Below are 16,744 nucleotides of genomic sequence, written 5' to 3' on the forward strand. Positions count from 1 at the left end.
GTAGGGGTGTGAGAGGATTCATCAGAGATAGTGAGGAGCAGAACAGGCGGATTGACTGAAATACACTGCTGAACGGAGGAGTGGGTGAGACAGTAGAGGTCTGCTGTGCCATGTGGGTAGCTCCCTGGCTGGGGATCAAACTCTTGCTGCAGTGGCTGCGAATGGCTCCATAGGTTGCAACATAACCCTTTGTGCCACTATGGAAGCCCCACTTGCCCAATTCTTGAGTATTCAAAATACCTTTTGACTACTAATTCCCATTTCTAGAGATCTGATCTGAGGAAGTGTGGGGTGGGGGCAAATAAAACTGAATAAAAAAAAATTTATGTTTAAGATGAAAAATTATTAGAATGTATACACATAAGAAGTAAAATACAATAAAATATTATATGCTTTATTTTTTTGAGAAACGCACGTGTGAAGGTCTTTTAACAAATGCTCATTATTTCTAGGTCCCAAAGTTGTTTCTAAAGAAATTCCAGTAGAGTCCATTGAAGAAGTTTCTAAGATTATTAAGAGAGCTCCGGTAATCTGGGATAACATTCATGCTAATGATTATGATCAGAAGAGACTATTTCTGGGCCCATATAAAGGAAGATCTACGGAACTCATCCCTCGGTTGAAAGGAGTTCTCACTAATCCAAATTGTGAATTTGAAGCCAATTATGTTGCTATCCACACTCTTGCCACCTGGTACAAATCAAACATGAATGGAGTGAGAAAAGATGTAGTGATGTGTAAGTAGACTACTTAATCCTCGACCTTGAGAGGAGAGCTGGGCTTAACTAAAACACTTGACAAAGTTGTGTTCTTTTGTCAGTTTAAGGGGTTTGATTAAGGTGGGTTGTTTAGTCCTGTGAAGGAGAGATATATATTTTAGAAGTAGGGCTAAGTGGCTTTGACATGTTACTCAACCTCTTGGCCTCAATTCTTTGTTCATAATATGTGACTGAGCTTTTAATACTACACAAGGTAGTCTTTTTACTGTTCCCATTATCCCTAGATTTACTTTTTTTTTTAAGATTTTTTATTTATTTTCCAAAGATTTTATATTTATTTTTATATTTTATTTATTTATTTCCCAAACTGGGATGTAGGCCAGAAGTGCAGGGGTGAGAGGATTTACCAGAGACAGAGTGGGGAGCAGAATAGTACTGAAATACACTGCTAAGAGGAGGAGTAGGCAAGACAGGAGAGGTCAGCTGCGCCATATGTGCGTTAGCTCCCTGGCTGGGGATTGTACTCAGGCATGGTGATAGTGCTGAGACTTAATCCTTAGGCCACCAAGGAGGCCCACTAGAATTACTCAATATATGTTTTCAGGTGATTTTATTATATGGTGTATGGTATTAGATATTCTTGTGTGTGTGCGCGGAAGAACTGGGTATAGGCTAGAGGTACGGGAGTGTAAGAGGATTCACCTGAAACAGAGTGGGGAGCACAACAGTGTACTGAAATACCCTGCTAAGGGGAGTAGCAGGAGAGATAGGAGAGGTCTGCTGTGCCAAATGTGGATTAGCTTTCTGACCAGGGATCAAACTCAGGCTGTAGCAGTGATAGTGCTGAGACTGACCTCTAGGCCACCAGGGAGGCCACATACTAGATAATTAATATATCATTTAAATCCAACCTGCATTTATGGAGCATGCTCTCATTTTAGACATTGACCAACTGATTTTTTATTTATGAAAATTCCTCATTGGTTTCTAGCTACGAATACTGGCTACTAATATCTAAACATTTACTATTGGCAAGTATATCTTCCCAGGCACTAAAGATATAAAGAATAAAGTAATCCCTTACTTTTGAAGAAGACAGTCTAATATGGGATAATCATATATGCAATTGTACTATATGGTCATAAGAGTGCTGAGGCAGTTATCAACAAAGTGCTGTGGGAATACAGGAGGGATCAGAGTGGTGTTAAACAGTTTCATAGAAGAAAGGATATTTAAGCTTGACTGGAGTATGAGTGATGTTTGCTGGTCATTAAAGTGTTGGTGGACTGAAGGTGAAAAGACTAGGTGTTAAGAAAAAAACTTTGTTGAATTTTGGCCCAGTTTAGGGGGCATTGAATTGTCTCATTGTGATGATAGGTGGTATATAGTGGTATAATGTACCCTATTTGTCAGTTCTTTACTCCTACTTCTAATTCTGTATATTGACTTAATGCTTCTCTTTAAGAGGCATAAAATCTCAGTACCTTTTGCGTACATAGCACTTAAATCCTACTTCTTTTAAGGCAGAACATGAAGCATGTTAAAGAATAGTAGACATAAGCTAATTTGGACCAAATACAGAGAAATAAAGAAAGCTAAGAATAGAGTTTTTTTTTTTTTTTTAATTTATTTATACAAGAACTGGGGTACAGTCAGACACAGGAGGGTGAGAGAATTCACCAGAGACAGAGGGGGGAGCAGAACAGACAGATGGATTGAAGACACTGCTGAGGGGAGCAGTGGGCAAGGCAGGAGAGGTCTGCCCCACCTGCCCCCTGACCGGCCAGGAATGGAACCAGCGCTGCAGAGGCTGCGGACAGCTTCACAGCATGACGCTCAACCCGCTGCACCACCAGGGATGCCCAAGAATAGAGTATTGAACACCAAGCCAGAGTACAGACTTAATTTTCTAGACTATGTCCTGATGCAGAGATTGCCTTACCTATGCTCATATGTAGACTGTTGGTTTTATCTTCTTCCCCCTCTGCATTTATTATTTTGCCCATTATTTTATAATTATTTGACCATTTACTTCTTTTTTTAAAGATTTATTTTTATTTATACAAGAACTCAGGTACAGGCCAGTGGCACAGGAGGGTGAGAGGATTCACCAGAGACAGAGTGGGAAGCAGAACAGGCAGATCTACTGAAATACACTGCTGAGGGGAACAGCGGATGGTACTGGAGAGGTCTGCCACACCATGTGGGAATCTTCCTGGCCAGCCGGGAATTGAACCAGCCTCTGCAGCACTGTGCTCAACCCGCTGCACCACCGGGGAGGCCCCTAATTGTAACTCTTTTATACATACAAGACCAGAAGTGGAGGGGTTGAGAGGATTCACCATAGAGAGAGTGGGCAACAGAACAGGCGGATCTACTGAAATACACTGCTGAGGGGAACAGCGGTTGAGACAAGAAAGGTCTGCTGTGCCATGTAGGTTAGCTACCTGTTCGGGGATGGATCTCATGCCGCAGTGGCAATAATTTGATAGCGCTGAGACTAAACCCCTGCACCCTAAGGAGCCTCCCTAATTATAACTCCTGAAGGGTATGGACTGTTTTGTTTTTGGAAAACATGCCTTTAATCTTGCTTTCTTAAAAATTTGTATTTAGTGGACTTTTATAAATGATTTTTTCCAGTGATTCTTAAGTTACTGCTTTTTATTTCTTTTGAGATTTTAAATCTTGATGACTATTATAGGTAAAAAGGGTCAGTGAACAGCCTTGCTCATGTTTGCATTTTTATATTTATAGTTTGTTCTTGTTCCATTTCATTGCTTCTTTGATTATACTCTAACAACTAAATAGTGTTTTGCATTTGTCCCTCTATCTTGTCAGGAGACTTTTGTAGTCAAAACTTTTTTTTTTTTTTTTTTTTTTTTGCAGCTGACAGTGAGGACAGTACGGTATCAATTCAGATAAAATTAGAAAATGAAGGCAGTGATGAAGATATTGAAACTGATGTACTCTATAGTCCACAGATGGCTCTAAAGCTGGCTTTAACAGAATGGTTGCAGGAGTTTGGTGTACCTCATCAATACAGCAGTGAGTCTGGCTCAAGGGGCTTGGATCACATGGTTGTGTTACAAAGTAAAGGACTTGTGACATGCCTTTCATAGGTCCTCCAAGGAAAGTGAAATAATGGAAATATAGTAAATAATAAGATTTATATAATCCTAATTTAGATCTTAATGGATTGCTATTTTGTTTTTTAAATAATTAATGATTTTAATATGTCTTTAAAAGAGACTATAGTATGTTTGGGGATGTTTATCACCTGTTTCTTCTTTTCCCTCCTCACCTTCTGGGTAGTAGAGAAATAGTGCTTTTCTCAGCATGCAAATCATTTGGAATCTCAAATTGAAGTTCCAGTTACACATAGGAAAACATTTCTCTAGATCTAGTTTGTTGTTTCTAATTTTGATTATCTTTGTGGCAATTTGTTTTTATAGGTAGGCAAGTTGCACACAGTGGAGCTAAAGCAAGTGTAGTTGATGGGACTCCTCTAGTTACAGCACCCTCTTTAAATGCCACAACTGTTGTTACAACAGTTTACCAGGAGCCCATTATGAGCCAGGGAGCAGCCTTGAGTGGTGAATCTACAGCTCTTACCAAGGAAGAAGAAAAGAAACAGCCAGATGAGGAACCTATGGACATGGTAGTGGAAAAACAAGAAGAAACAGATCACAAGAATGACAATCAAATACTAACTGAAATTGTTGAAGCTAAAATGGCAGAGGAATTGAAACCGATGGACACTGATAAAGAAAGCATAGCTGAATCAAAGTCCCCAGAGATGTCTATGCAGGAAGACTGCATTGGTGATATTGCCCCTATGCAGACTGATGAACAGACAAACAAAGAGCAGTTTGTGCCAGGTCCAAATGAAAAGCCTTTGTACACTGCAGAACCAGTGACTCTGGAGGATTTGCAGTTACTTGCTGACTTATTCTACCTTCCTTATGAGCATGGGCCCAAAGGAGCGCAGATGTTACGGGAGTTCCAGTGGCTTCGAGCTAATAGCAGTGTGGTCAGTGTCAATTGCAAAGGAAAAGACTCTGAAAAAGTGAGTATATTTAATTTACCTGCTGCTTTAGACTGGATGATTTCCCATGCTGGTGATTTGGGCAGAGAATTTTTTTTTTAAAGATTTATTTATACAAGAACCAGGGTACAGGCCAGATTCAGGGGAGGGTGAGAGGATTCACCAGAGACAAAGCAGGAACAGAACAGACAGACTGACAAAATCACTGCTGAGGGGAGCAGTGGGCGAGACAGGAGAGGTCTGCCGCGCCATGCAGGACCCTCGCCGGCCGGCCAGGATCAAACCAGCACTGCAGAGGCTGCGGACAGCTTTGCAGTGCAGCGCTCAACCGACTGCACCACCAGGGGAGGCCCCAGAGAATTTTTTCTAAGATTTATTTATTTATGCATACAAGAACTGGGGTGTAAGCCAAAAGTGCAGAGGGTGAGAGGATTCACCAGAGAGAGTGGGGAGCAGAACAGGCAGAGCTACTGAAATACACTGCTCAGGGGAGCAGCGGACAAGTCAGGAGAGGTCTGTGCCAAGTAGGTTGCTGTGGCCAGCTGGGCATTAAACTCGTGCTGCAGTGGCTGGCAATAGCTTGATAGCGCTTTTTATTTTTTTATTTTTTAAAGATTTATTTATTTATTTATACAAGCACTGGGTATAGTCAGAAGCGCGGGAGGGTGAGAGAATTCACCAGAGCCAGAGCGGGAAGCAGAGCAGGCAGAAGGACCGAAGTACACTGCTGAGGGGAGCAGCGGGCGGCAGGAGAGGTCTGCGCGCCATGTGGGACCCTCCTCCGGTGGCCGGGGAGCAGTCGGGGATCGAACCGGCGCTGCAGAGGCTGCAGGCAGCTTCGCAACCCAGCGCTCAACCGCTGCACCACCGGGGAGGCCCGATAGCGCTTTTTAACCCCTTCGCCACCAGGGAGGCCCTGTGTAGAGATTTTGACTGAGTACACTGATAACTAGCAGAAAACTGTCGATATCTTAGAATATGTCCTAAGGCATATGGACTCTGGATGTGGACTCTGCTGGGTATGGTATGGTTAGTTCCATAACTTGACCCTATAGTTAGGAGTGGAGGAAAGTCCAAGTTGATTGTTTTGGGAATATTTGTCAGTTTGGGGAGACATAGACTTCATTAGCTTATCTAAAGAGTTTAAGCCCAGTGATTCTTCAGTGTTTAAGATAAATTGAAGGTATCAGATAACAGTTGATAACTTTTATTTTTTAATTTTTTTTTAAGTAACCATTCCTACTTTTTCTTTTTTTTTTAAAGATTAATTTATTTATGCATACAAGAGCAGGGGTACAGGCCAGAGGTGGGGGGCGGACAGTGAGAGGATTCACCAGAGACAGAGTGGGGAACAGAACAGGCAAATTGACCGAAGTACACTGCTGAGGGGACCAGTGGGCGAGTCAGGAGAGGTCTGCTGCGCCGTGTGGGTTGCTCCCTGGCCGGTGGGGGGATCGAACTCATACTGCAGAGGCTGTGGAAGCTTCATAGGTTGCATTTTTTTTTTTTTTTAAATAGAGGCATGTTTTTTATTTATTTTATTTGTTTATATATGCACTGGGTACAGTCAGAAGCGCGGGAGGGTGAGAGAATTCACCAGAGCCAGAGCGGGGAGCAGAGCAGGCAGAAGGACCGAAGTACACTGCTGAGGGGAGCAGCGGGCGGCAGGAGAGGTCTGCGCGCCATGTGGGACCCTCCTCCGGTGGCCTGGGAGCAACCGGGGATAGAACTGGCGCTGCAGAGGCCGCAGGCAGCTACGCAACCCAGCGCTCAACCGCTGCGCCATCTGGGAGGCCCCATAGGTTGCATCTTAACGCCTTGCACCACCAGGGAGGCCCAATAACTGTGTTTTAGATTATTCTCTTAAGCTTGCAATTTTTTGAGTTCCTGTATTGCTTCTCAATAGATTGAAGAATGGCGATCACGAGCAGCCAAGTTTGAAGAGATGTGTGGACTAGTGATGGGAATGTTCACTCGGCTCTCCAATTGTGCCAACAGGACAATTCTTTATGACATGTACTCCTATGTTTGGGATATCAAGAGTATAATGTCTATGGTGAAGTCTTTTGTACAGTGGTTAGGTAGGTGCACCAGGAATAATCTCTTCTCAGATATATTGTCCTTAAAGAAAAAAAAGACAGATTATCCCATAGGGAGAAAAACTTAGGAATTGGGAAATTTCCAACCCTAAATCTTTGCCTAGATTTCTTTCACAGTTGTAGCCATTATTGCAGACTTGAGGTACAAGTCTCAGTAAATACATGTACCACGTTGATTTTTCTCCCTTGGGCTAATTCAGCATAAATATCTTGAAAAAATGTGTTAGAAAGTACTGACTTTAACTTGCACTGACTGAATGCTTCCTGGATGGAACCTGTATACCATGTTTATCTGATTTGGAGATGAGACACTATGAAATGTGACTCTGTAAGCTCTCTGCTGCTTGCTGTGTCTTGATAACATTAATGCTGTGTTTAACAGAACAATTGCTGAGATGACTAAGGGCCTGGCAAGAGGAAGCCATCCTCCCAGCCCTGTGCGCATGCGAGCTTTAGTGTGAGGCTATTCTGGTGCTATTTGGTATATTTCGCTTGACTTTATCCTTCTACCAAGTAATTGGTTTTAGCAGGGGATGAAAGTTGTAGTCCCCTAAAAACTTTCTGCTTCATTAAATAGACTTCCATATGTCTCCTTGGAATATGATTTTTTAAAATTTCTCAAACTTGGTAAAAAGCACCAGCATGGCCAAGTTTCTCCAGGGACCTCATTTCATTTCCAGGTTTTCAATCCCTCTATAAGGAATCTGTAATGAACTTACAGCACACAGCAGGCAGCAAGGCTAACTGACATGTCATAGTTTTCATAGTAGTCACAAATACTATAATGGGTCACATAGTCTTGGTTATGAAATAAATATATGAAACACCTTGAGCTTAGATTAAGGAAAAATAGCGAGAATTTTTACTTCCTGCCCATATACTTTTGGACTCTTAAATATTAAAAAGTATTATTTTCTAGCGTACAACTAAAAGTAGAGTCTCTGTTAATTTGAAAATAAAGAACTCTGAGTTTCTGTGTATATAACACAACAGGTAGAATTTTGACCACTTCCTGTTTTAAAGGTTCCAAAGTACCTCTTTTCTATGATAGCCATCTGCCCTTAGACTCTCAGACTTCTGTCCAACAGGTTATAATTAACCCTTTCAGGGATTTCAGTCTGTAAATTTCCAACCCGGAATTCTGGACTGTTGAGCTTGAGAAAGTAGTAAAACATTTCATATCCATCTTTTCATTCAAGAATTATTAAAAATTCTTGATTATCTACAGCCATGCTTCTTTTTCCTCTCAGGCTTTACCTCTGTATTATGCAATTTGGGGGCAACTTTCCCAAATTGTATATATAGATAGCTGTTGTACAAACTCAAGGTCAGAGCGTTTTGGGAGTTTTATTAGTCATTTTGGCATCCACATACCTTTTACAAAAACTCAAAAGGATAGTATTTTCATGCTTCTATAGTAATTTCAGGGAGTTACTAATTAGAACCCTTTGTTTTCTTCCTTTCTCCGGTCCAGCTGGCATTCAGTCCTTTAAAGAATGTGGCTATGTAGTACTTTTGATTACTAACGGCTTCTATTATCTTCTTCCCCATTGTGTACAGATGGGAGAACCCTCAGCACAAGTGTCTACACTATTGGATGGACAGCGGCAGATGTTCACAGCGCGTCATGATTAATTAGTTTAAATTGAAAGGTTCTGTCTGTGAGGTAGTTCAGGTAGATTTAAGGGCAGTAGGCATGAACTGAAGTCACGTTTGCGCAGCGACTGAGGCATTAACCATATTTTCATTTACACAGCTCTCCGTACATGCAGCTTTTTATTGTAATAGTTGGAAGTGCTAGTTATGTTGTAGTCTCAAAGTTGGGGGGTAGGGGAAATTGGCTGATCTTAAAGTTTTGAGAGGTACAGTTATTTCCTGCAGTGTAAATTCACACTGAGTTATGGAATGGGGCAGGATCTCTAAATAGCTTTAAATTTGACCCTATTTCATATTTATTTTATATTTTTTTAAGTACCCCTACCCCTAAAAAAATTATAAACCTGGATTATAATCTCTTAATGGGCCTGAATTGTGAACAAAAAAATTGTTTTGCTTTGGGACTGTCTGACTAGCACACTATCTTGTACTGATGAGACTGTTAACTTGAACAGGAGGTAGAATGCTGTCTTCAAATGGAAAAGAACTATTTTGCGCTGCTTTATCTTGTCAGAAGACTAGGCAGGTGATTTTTGATTTGGTCTCCAAATATTTACCTTTAATTATCTCTTTTAGCTGTTTTTATTAACTGTGAAATTGATTGAGTGGTGACCTTAAAGCTCACGTATGGACCTCAAAGCCTGCTACTTCATGCTTGTGTTCAGTGCACTGCAAAAATTATAATGTAGTCCAGAGGACCCAGATGTCATACTTTTAAGAAAAGTATGTCTTAGCTCTGCACAAATGGGGAGTATCAATTGGCTCTCCTTAGTTCTCAGCATCTGCCAGACTAGTATTAGTACTAGCCAAGTCTGAATTTGGATTGTCCTTGTCAGGAGGAAAAAAAAAAAAATTGTGTTTCATTGTCAATTTACCGAACAATTGCTTCTATTTATTCTGCTGACCTTAGTTTTCTGACAAGATTAACCCTTTCCCTTCTTTTTCCCTTTCCTATATCCTTCCTCCAAATGTAAAATGTGACTTCAGACAGGTTTAATTCCTTCATGGGCTGTGATAATAAAATGACTCACTTCATTTAGTTCACTGTACTCTAATCTCAATACAGAACAAGCAACTGGCTTGATTTTTATAACTAGGGAGTACATAAATTTGACCCAGCCAAACAAGAATTTCCTTCCAATATGTAAAGAAAGGATAGAACTCTTTAATAGTGATTATTCATTAGTCAGAGGAAGGAAAATCAATCTGGAATTTCCATTGCAAATTAAAAAAAATTATTATCACAGCCTTGTCCTGAAACCCTGGATTATTATTGTTAGAGAGCTATTTCCACAAAGTGTTTGTTAGTTTGTTGGACGTTTGAGACCCCAGGAAATCCCCTTTCTCGTAACATTCTCCGCTTGGATCTGATCTCAACAGGGTGTCGTAGTCATTCTTCAGCACAGTTCTTAATTGGAGACCAAGAACCCTGGGCCTTTAGAGGTGGTCTAGCAGGAGAGTTCCAGGTATCAATATGAATTCACAACTGAATTGACATTTTCTTTGTTTTATGAGAAAACTTATGTTGCGCATCAGATGGCTGGAAGGATTGGTCTGCCGAAGGCTTTCTGGTCCCAAATTCAATTTAGTTACATAGCTGGATTTTAAATCAAATTTTCCTCCTCTTTCACAGTAATTTCTGAAGGAGATGCTGCCAATTCCCCCCGCGCCTGCGAAGCGCAGCGGCTCTAGGTATACACCTCACATTGTTTCTTTGCAGGTCGCACAGCATTTTAATCTGCGCCCGCAATGCACAATGCGCGCATGCTTATCTGCCAGTGGAAACTCCATGAGCAAAAAAGCTAATTATGAATGTGAATGGTGAAAGAACCTTTGGATAATTTTTTCAATTATTTTGTAAATAAGACATACTTGAAAAAAAGTTGATTAATGAAAATTTGGACATAATATGAAACTATTGGTGTTGTAATTTGTTCATGGACTTTTCAGGTGCTCTACTTTTCTCCCCCCAACAGGTGCTCTGCTGCGCACAGCAAACTGAAGCGCATTGCTTTGGGGATAAAAGCGTCTCCTGGACAGATAACCCTCTTCAGACCAAACCTCTCCTCCTGACATTGTGTTCTGCCATCTTTTAATAGAAAGATGGACTATATAAGATTGGTTAAAAAAAAAAAAGATTTGTCATAATTGGAATAGTTTTTTTTTGGTTTTTTTTTTTACTGTAAATTTAAATCTCCACTAATACGTCACTAAAGCTATGTAACTCAGTTTGGGTAATTTCTATTCAGAAGCATTCCCCTCCCCCAGCGAGTGTTTATATTAGTATAGTACACCCCTCTTCTTTAGGTCTGCCTGCAGTAGCCAGTTAATGTTAAGTTGGTAATCTGCAGTGCACACCCATTTAAAAACTGGTTATCTTCCCAACACTAATTCATTTCCTTTTTTTTCTTCCTACAGCGTTTGCTGCCAATTGATGGGGCAAATGATCTCTTTTTTCAACCACCCCCACTGACTCCTACCTCCAAAGTTTATACTATTAGACCGTATTTTCCTAAAGATGAGGTAATTGTTTGCCTACCAACTTGGTGTATGGTCGTGGTATACACTTAGTTCTTTCCTTTGAACTCACTGGTTAAAGGAATCAGTTATGTATCTTAAAATATGAACTTCAGATGGAAAAAGTTAAGTGAAACATTGAACATATCAGAGGAAAATTAAAGGAAGACCCTAGGAGTTTAGATTCCTTGTATCTCATCCTAAGTCCTTTCCTCCCTTTAAAAAAACTGATGAAATATATTCATAGTTGGAATTACTAAACAGTATGATGTGTTGTCCTTGACTGATTTCCTCCAATATTCTGTAATTTTTTAAAAAAATTTTTTAAATATTTATTTATTTATGCATACAAGAGCTGAGATGTAGGCCAGAGGGGCGGGGGGTAGGGGGTGAGAGAATTCACCAGAGAGACATTGGGGAACAGAACAGGTGGATTGATTGAAATACACTGCTGAGGGGAGCAGTAGGCGAGACAGGATAGGTCTGCTGTGCCATGTGGGTCAGCTCCCTGGCGGGGGATCGAAGTTGTGCTGCAGTAGCTGCAGATTGCTTCATAGTGCTGACTTAACCCCTTGCTCACCAGGGAGGTCCCCAGTATTCTGTAATTTGAGGTTGAAAATGCTTGTAGGTGGTGAAGTGCAACAGGGTGCTTACAATTAGACTGAAAAAAACAAGACTGTTGAAAACATTTAACTTGCTTAAAACATTTTAAATGTATAAAGAATTAACTATATATAGCATAAGTAGATTTTGAATCCACTACTTTATGCTTGAAACCATCCCTTGCAAATGAATTCTTAGTGTTCATTATAGTCATGCTGTTTTCTACTAGTTTGACAGAAATGAGATGATGGATCTTTATTTAACAAAGCAGAGATGATCTTTATTACAAGTCATTTTATTAGTTTCTCTCCTAGAGATCCAATATGGCATGTAAGTCATATTGTTAAGTTTCTGTTGCCATTTTTCTTGATGTGTTGCTTAACTAGATTATATTTTCAGGCTTCCGTGTACAAGATTTGCAGAGAAATGTATGACGATGGAGTGGGTTTGCCTTTTCAAAGTCAACCTGACCTTATTGGAGACAAGTATGTGATGAAATGTTTGGATATGTTAGATGTGGGAATAGACATTTCACATTCAGGTTTATCAGGTTGAGGGGAGGTGGAAAATGAAAATAATTTTTTTTTTAAAGTCCCAATTTAGTTTTAATAGAATCTGAATATTGATATGTTATATTTCTAGTTTCTTTTTACATTGAATGTAATTTATATAGGTCCTTTGGTATATTGGACCTTACTGAAGCTGGAGGATTTTTGTTAGTTACTTAGAAACTTACTCTGGCCTCTTTTCTTCTGAGCAGGTTGGTAGGAGGACTGCTTTCCCTCAGCCTGGATTATTGCTTTGTCCTGGAAGATGAAGATGGCATATGTGGTTACGCCTTGGGCACTGTAGATGTGACCCCCTTCATTAAAAAATGTAAAATTTCCTGGATTCCCTTCATGCAGGAAAAGTATACCAAGCCAAATGGTGACAAAGAACTCTCTGAGGCTGAGGTAATACAGGTGTAGAAATACACTATGGTAATTCTTTAAAATAAAGAAAGACACATTGGTTTAAATTCTTTAAAGTATTAAAAAAGTAAATAGATGTATCATAAAATCTCAGTGGCTTCTAAATATCTTACAGCAAAGAATCTTGGGGCTTATTATTTTCCACTATTCCCTTAGCAGTAGGATGGCCCATGTTGTAATACTTCCTCAGGTAAAATACAATACAAGCAACCTGTTTTTTTTCTCCCTGTTTTGAAGCACCAAGCATGTTAGGGTCTTTTCTTTGGGCAAGGTTAGGTAATTAAAATTTGGTTGGTTGTCAAAAGCTAACTTGCTTTCTCACTGATGCATTTCTCATTGTAATGACAGTCTATTTTCTGGTAGAAGCACTTAGTATATTCTTGTTCCAAGTTCAGTGAATTTTTTCTCAAAAGTGGTGTGTTCCACATTGGTCAATTAGTTCTTTTTACTTATACATTATAGCATGTGTATTTTTTAAAAGTTTCTTGAAGATAATTTTTATGCTCAAATATTTTTAGATCTCTAACAACTGTAGTTTCCAGTGTAGGAGTGGAAATAATAACCAGTGTGTCTGTTACAAACTTTAAAATTTGTGGTAAAATAAAATTTATTGCCTTAGCCATTTTTAAGTGTACAGTTCATTATGTTAAATACATTTTTTGTGCAAGTAATACACTCTAAAATTTTTTAGTAATTTTAGATTTACAGAAATTAGATGATACACTGTTCTAGTATCCAAGAACAGGTTTTACGTTTGTCCAAGTCTTAAGAAATCAGCTTTGTTATATTAATATAAACTCCAAAGTTTACATGTAAGAGTAGCTACTGAAAATCAAGAGGTTTTTCTTAATATTTATAGAAAATAATGTTGAGTTTCCATGAAGAGCAGGAAGTATTGCCGGAAACTTTTCTTGCCAACTTTCCTTCTCTAATAAAGATGGATATTCACAAAAAAGTAACTGACCCAAGTGTAGCCAAAAGCATGATGGCTTGCCTCTTGTCTTCACTGAAGGCTAATGGTGAGTACATACTTGTGGAGTTGTTGATGTTTTGTCATGATAGGGATAAGATTAAATTTTAGAATTAAAGGTGAATTTACATTCCTTTCCCAACCATTTATGGTGTGGTTTCTGAATAATCAATGGTATAGGAATTGCATGTGTATTAATAATATAAAATATTGCTCTTTTATACTGTGATTATTTTGCGCCTCAGTAAAGTGCAAAGTAAATGCAAGAGATTATATTTCGCAAGGAGACTCAAATGATAAATTGAAAATTAAATGAAACTGGGCCTCCTCCCTGTTTGCCTAGGGGTTAAATCTCAGCGCTATCACCACTTCCACCTGAGATATGAGTTCTATCCCCAACCAGGATACTAACACACTCAAGGCTCAGCAGATCTCGCCTGTCTCCCCTACTGTTTCCCTTAGCAATATATTTCAGTAAATCCATCTGTTCTGCTCCCCATTCTGATCTCTGGTGAATCCTCTTACCCCCTGCACCTCTGGCGTACACCCAGTTCTTCTACACAAAACGAATTAAATGAACCTTGGGGAGAAACTTCATCTAAGGATTGCCAAATAGTTGATCTAAACTCAACCTTCAAATATACTTTGCTTTACCCTAGTGATACAGATTTTTTTTTCTTTAAAGATTTATTTTTATTTATTTATACAAGCACTGGGTACAGTCAGAAGCGCAGGAGGGTGAGAGAAATCACCAGAGCCGGGAGCGGGGAGCAGAGCAGGCAGAAGGACTGAAGTACACTGCTGAGGGGAGCAGCGGGCGGCAGGAGAGGTCTGCGTGCCATGTGGGACCCTCCTCCGGTGGCCGGGGAGCAGCCGGGGATCGAACCAGCGCTACAGAGGCTGTGGGCAGCTTCGCAACCCAGTGCTCAACCGCTGCGCCACCGGGAAGGCCCTAGTGATATAAATTTTAAATATTGTGAATGAAATTATATGATCACTTTGTGAAATAAAAGATAAATCACAATTCATAGCCATAATTTTACTTAAGTGATTGTTTCCATATTTGTTTCATTTCCAGGCTCCCGGGGGGCTTTCTGTGAAGTGAGACCAGACGATAAAAGAATTCTGGAATTTTACAGCAAGTTAGGCTGTTTTGAAATTGCAAAAATGGAAGGATTTCCAAAGGATGTGGTTATACTTGGTCGGAGCCTGTGACATTTGTTGGCACTATGAACTGTCCAAAAGTCTTAACTTCACCTGGTGGGCTGGTGGTTGGGGTCTTCATATAGTTCAGTCTCTGGAGAAGCAACAAATGAGCCAATTGGGATTGGAAACAAAGAAGATTATGTAAAACCCATCACACTTTGAGACTACTCACTGGTTGGAAGAAGATAGTATTGCTGCAAATCCTGTATGAAACAGGGATGTGGGCCTCCTTTTTGGGTCTTGTGTTAGGTGTCAGTTGACTTTTACAAGGGCTTATAGGGAGGGGGTCTTCAATAAATGTAGTCAGCACTGTTTTCTGCATCCAGTGTGGTTGCATTTCTCACCCAAGAGTAATCAAAATCATTTGCCATCCACTCTGACCTATTTAATGAGATGTCTCTTAGGGGACATGGCAGAGATGAGAAAGATACATGGGTTTTAGAGGTTTCAGGGCATAGATTCCAATTGGGATGGTTGTGGTACAGTTTAAACTGAATAAATGATTTAAATTTTGGACAGTTTTTCTGCTTTGTAAAAGCCACAGCCACTTTGCTGTAGTGACCATTGGTTCAAGCATGTTGTGCTTTGTAGGGACAAATGTGCAGTTTGTGGCAAAAGCCTAAAAATGACAAAATTGTAAATTTTTTGTATATAAATTGGCTGTGACCTATGTGTTAACTGTTTCTGTAATATTTTTTCTTTTTGAAAATGAGCGGGTGTGGTTCAGGGATGGCACTTTGAATAATGTAAATCAGTGAAAGGTGGATTTTCTTTTCTTTTTAGAAATGTTATTTTTAAAGTGCCTCCCACTGAGGGGTAGGCCATGACCACTTTGGGTACCAGGCCTAATTTCATAGGACTCTGTTGGAAACTGCAGTCATTTCTGGAAGTTAACCTCAATGCAGGTCAGCATGTGAAATGTTAATTTTTGACATCTGTCAAAGTAGGGTTCAGGGATTAATTAGTCCCAATTGCCCTCTGATCAGTTGTCCTTTACTTTCAGGACCTGTTACTACTACTTTTATTAAATCAGAGTCTTTAATTCTTGCATGTTTATCTATTTTTTAAAAGAATGAGCACACTTTAACCAATGACTTACGGTTATCCCCCTCCCTCCAACAGATTCTGAAAGCTTCATGTATTTTAATTTAAATTTGGTGTTTTTAAGGTTCTGAGCATGAGGCTAGCAGGTAATCTCTGCAGGATTCATTATTCATCATGGCTGGTTTAATTTCTCCATAGGTTCTTAACAGTTGTTTGATATCTGCGTCCCTGCAATTTTTTGTATCAGCTGTTTACCTTTGAGGTGAGATGGGAGGAACAGAGAAGGAAACTTAAAAGATTTTCCATCATAGAATTCCATCAGTGTAGGCTTTGGGAGAGTCTTAAAGCATTGTCTCTAATGGTAGTCCAGGCCTGTGATTTGCTGAAATGAAGGGAGTGAAGGAAAGAAAGATGACGATTTTCAGGGTAGACACCTTCAACTGATAAAAGGATTTAGTGTGTTGCAAAATGTATCAAGGACTAAGGTGAAGATTTCTACAAGATATTTTAAATGACAATGTCATTGGTTTTCTCTTTACATTTGGTGCAGTAGTGGACAATTACAGCATTTTGTCTGGAGGATTTCAGGGTCAACCAATGGAATTATGATTTTTAGCAAGTTTGCTTATGGCTTTATCTTGACTTTTAATAATAACTTTAGCTGGTCTTCTGGTCACAGATGCTAAGACAGATGTCCAGACATATCTTTATCACTGTAGGATCATTAAGTGCTGTTATCTATGGTTAAGAATATTTATTAAGGTTGAAATGACATTTCATTGATTGTTCTAGATCTCAGCTCAGTTCCTGTAGAAAATGAACTGTAAAACTATCAGAAGACCAATGCAAGAGGCAAAATAAAACTTGAAGTGAATGTGTGTGGTGGTGTACTGTGTAAACCTACTCTTTCTTCT

General features: G+C 39.6%; 1 protein-coding gene across 1 annotated transcript in view; it reads left to right on the top strand.

Annotated features, from left to right (window-relative positions):
* OGA (O-GlcNAcase) overlaps positions 1-15,107 on the top strand; it is a 28,332-nt gene extending 13,225 nt beyond the window's left edge. The window contains exons 7-16 of the mRNA XM_037495599.2: positions 453-737; positions 3,606-3,764; positions 4,172-4,785; positions 6,671-6,845; positions 9,900-9,985; positions 10,938-11,042; positions 12,039-12,124; positions 12,400-12,592; positions 13,470-13,629; positions 14,659-15,107. Of these exons, the coding sequence (XP_037351496.1) occupies positions 453-737; positions 3,606-3,764; positions 4,172-4,785; positions 6,671-6,845; positions 9,900-9,985; positions 10,938-11,042; positions 12,039-12,124; positions 12,400-12,592; positions 13,470-13,629; positions 14,659-14,795 (2,000 nt within the window). The 3' untranslated portion in view covers positions 14,796-15,107. The remainder of the gene's footprint in view (positions 1-452; positions 738-3,605; positions 3,765-4,171; positions 4,786-6,670; positions 6,846-9,899; positions 9,986-10,937; positions 11,043-12,038; positions 12,125-12,399; positions 12,593-13,469; positions 13,630-14,658) is intronic.
* The last annotated feature ends 1,637 nt before the right edge of the window (positions 15,108-16,744 follow it).

The sequence above is a fragment of the Talpa occidentalis genome, unplaced genomic scaffold (assembly GCF_014898055.3).
Source record: "Talpa occidentalis isolate TD23 unplaced genomic scaffold, MPIMG_talOcc4v2.1 talOcc4.8, whole genome shotgun sequence".
Taxonomy (NCBI): Eukaryota; Metazoa; Chordata; class Mammalia; order Eulipotyphla; family Talpidae; genus Talpa; species Talpa occidentalis.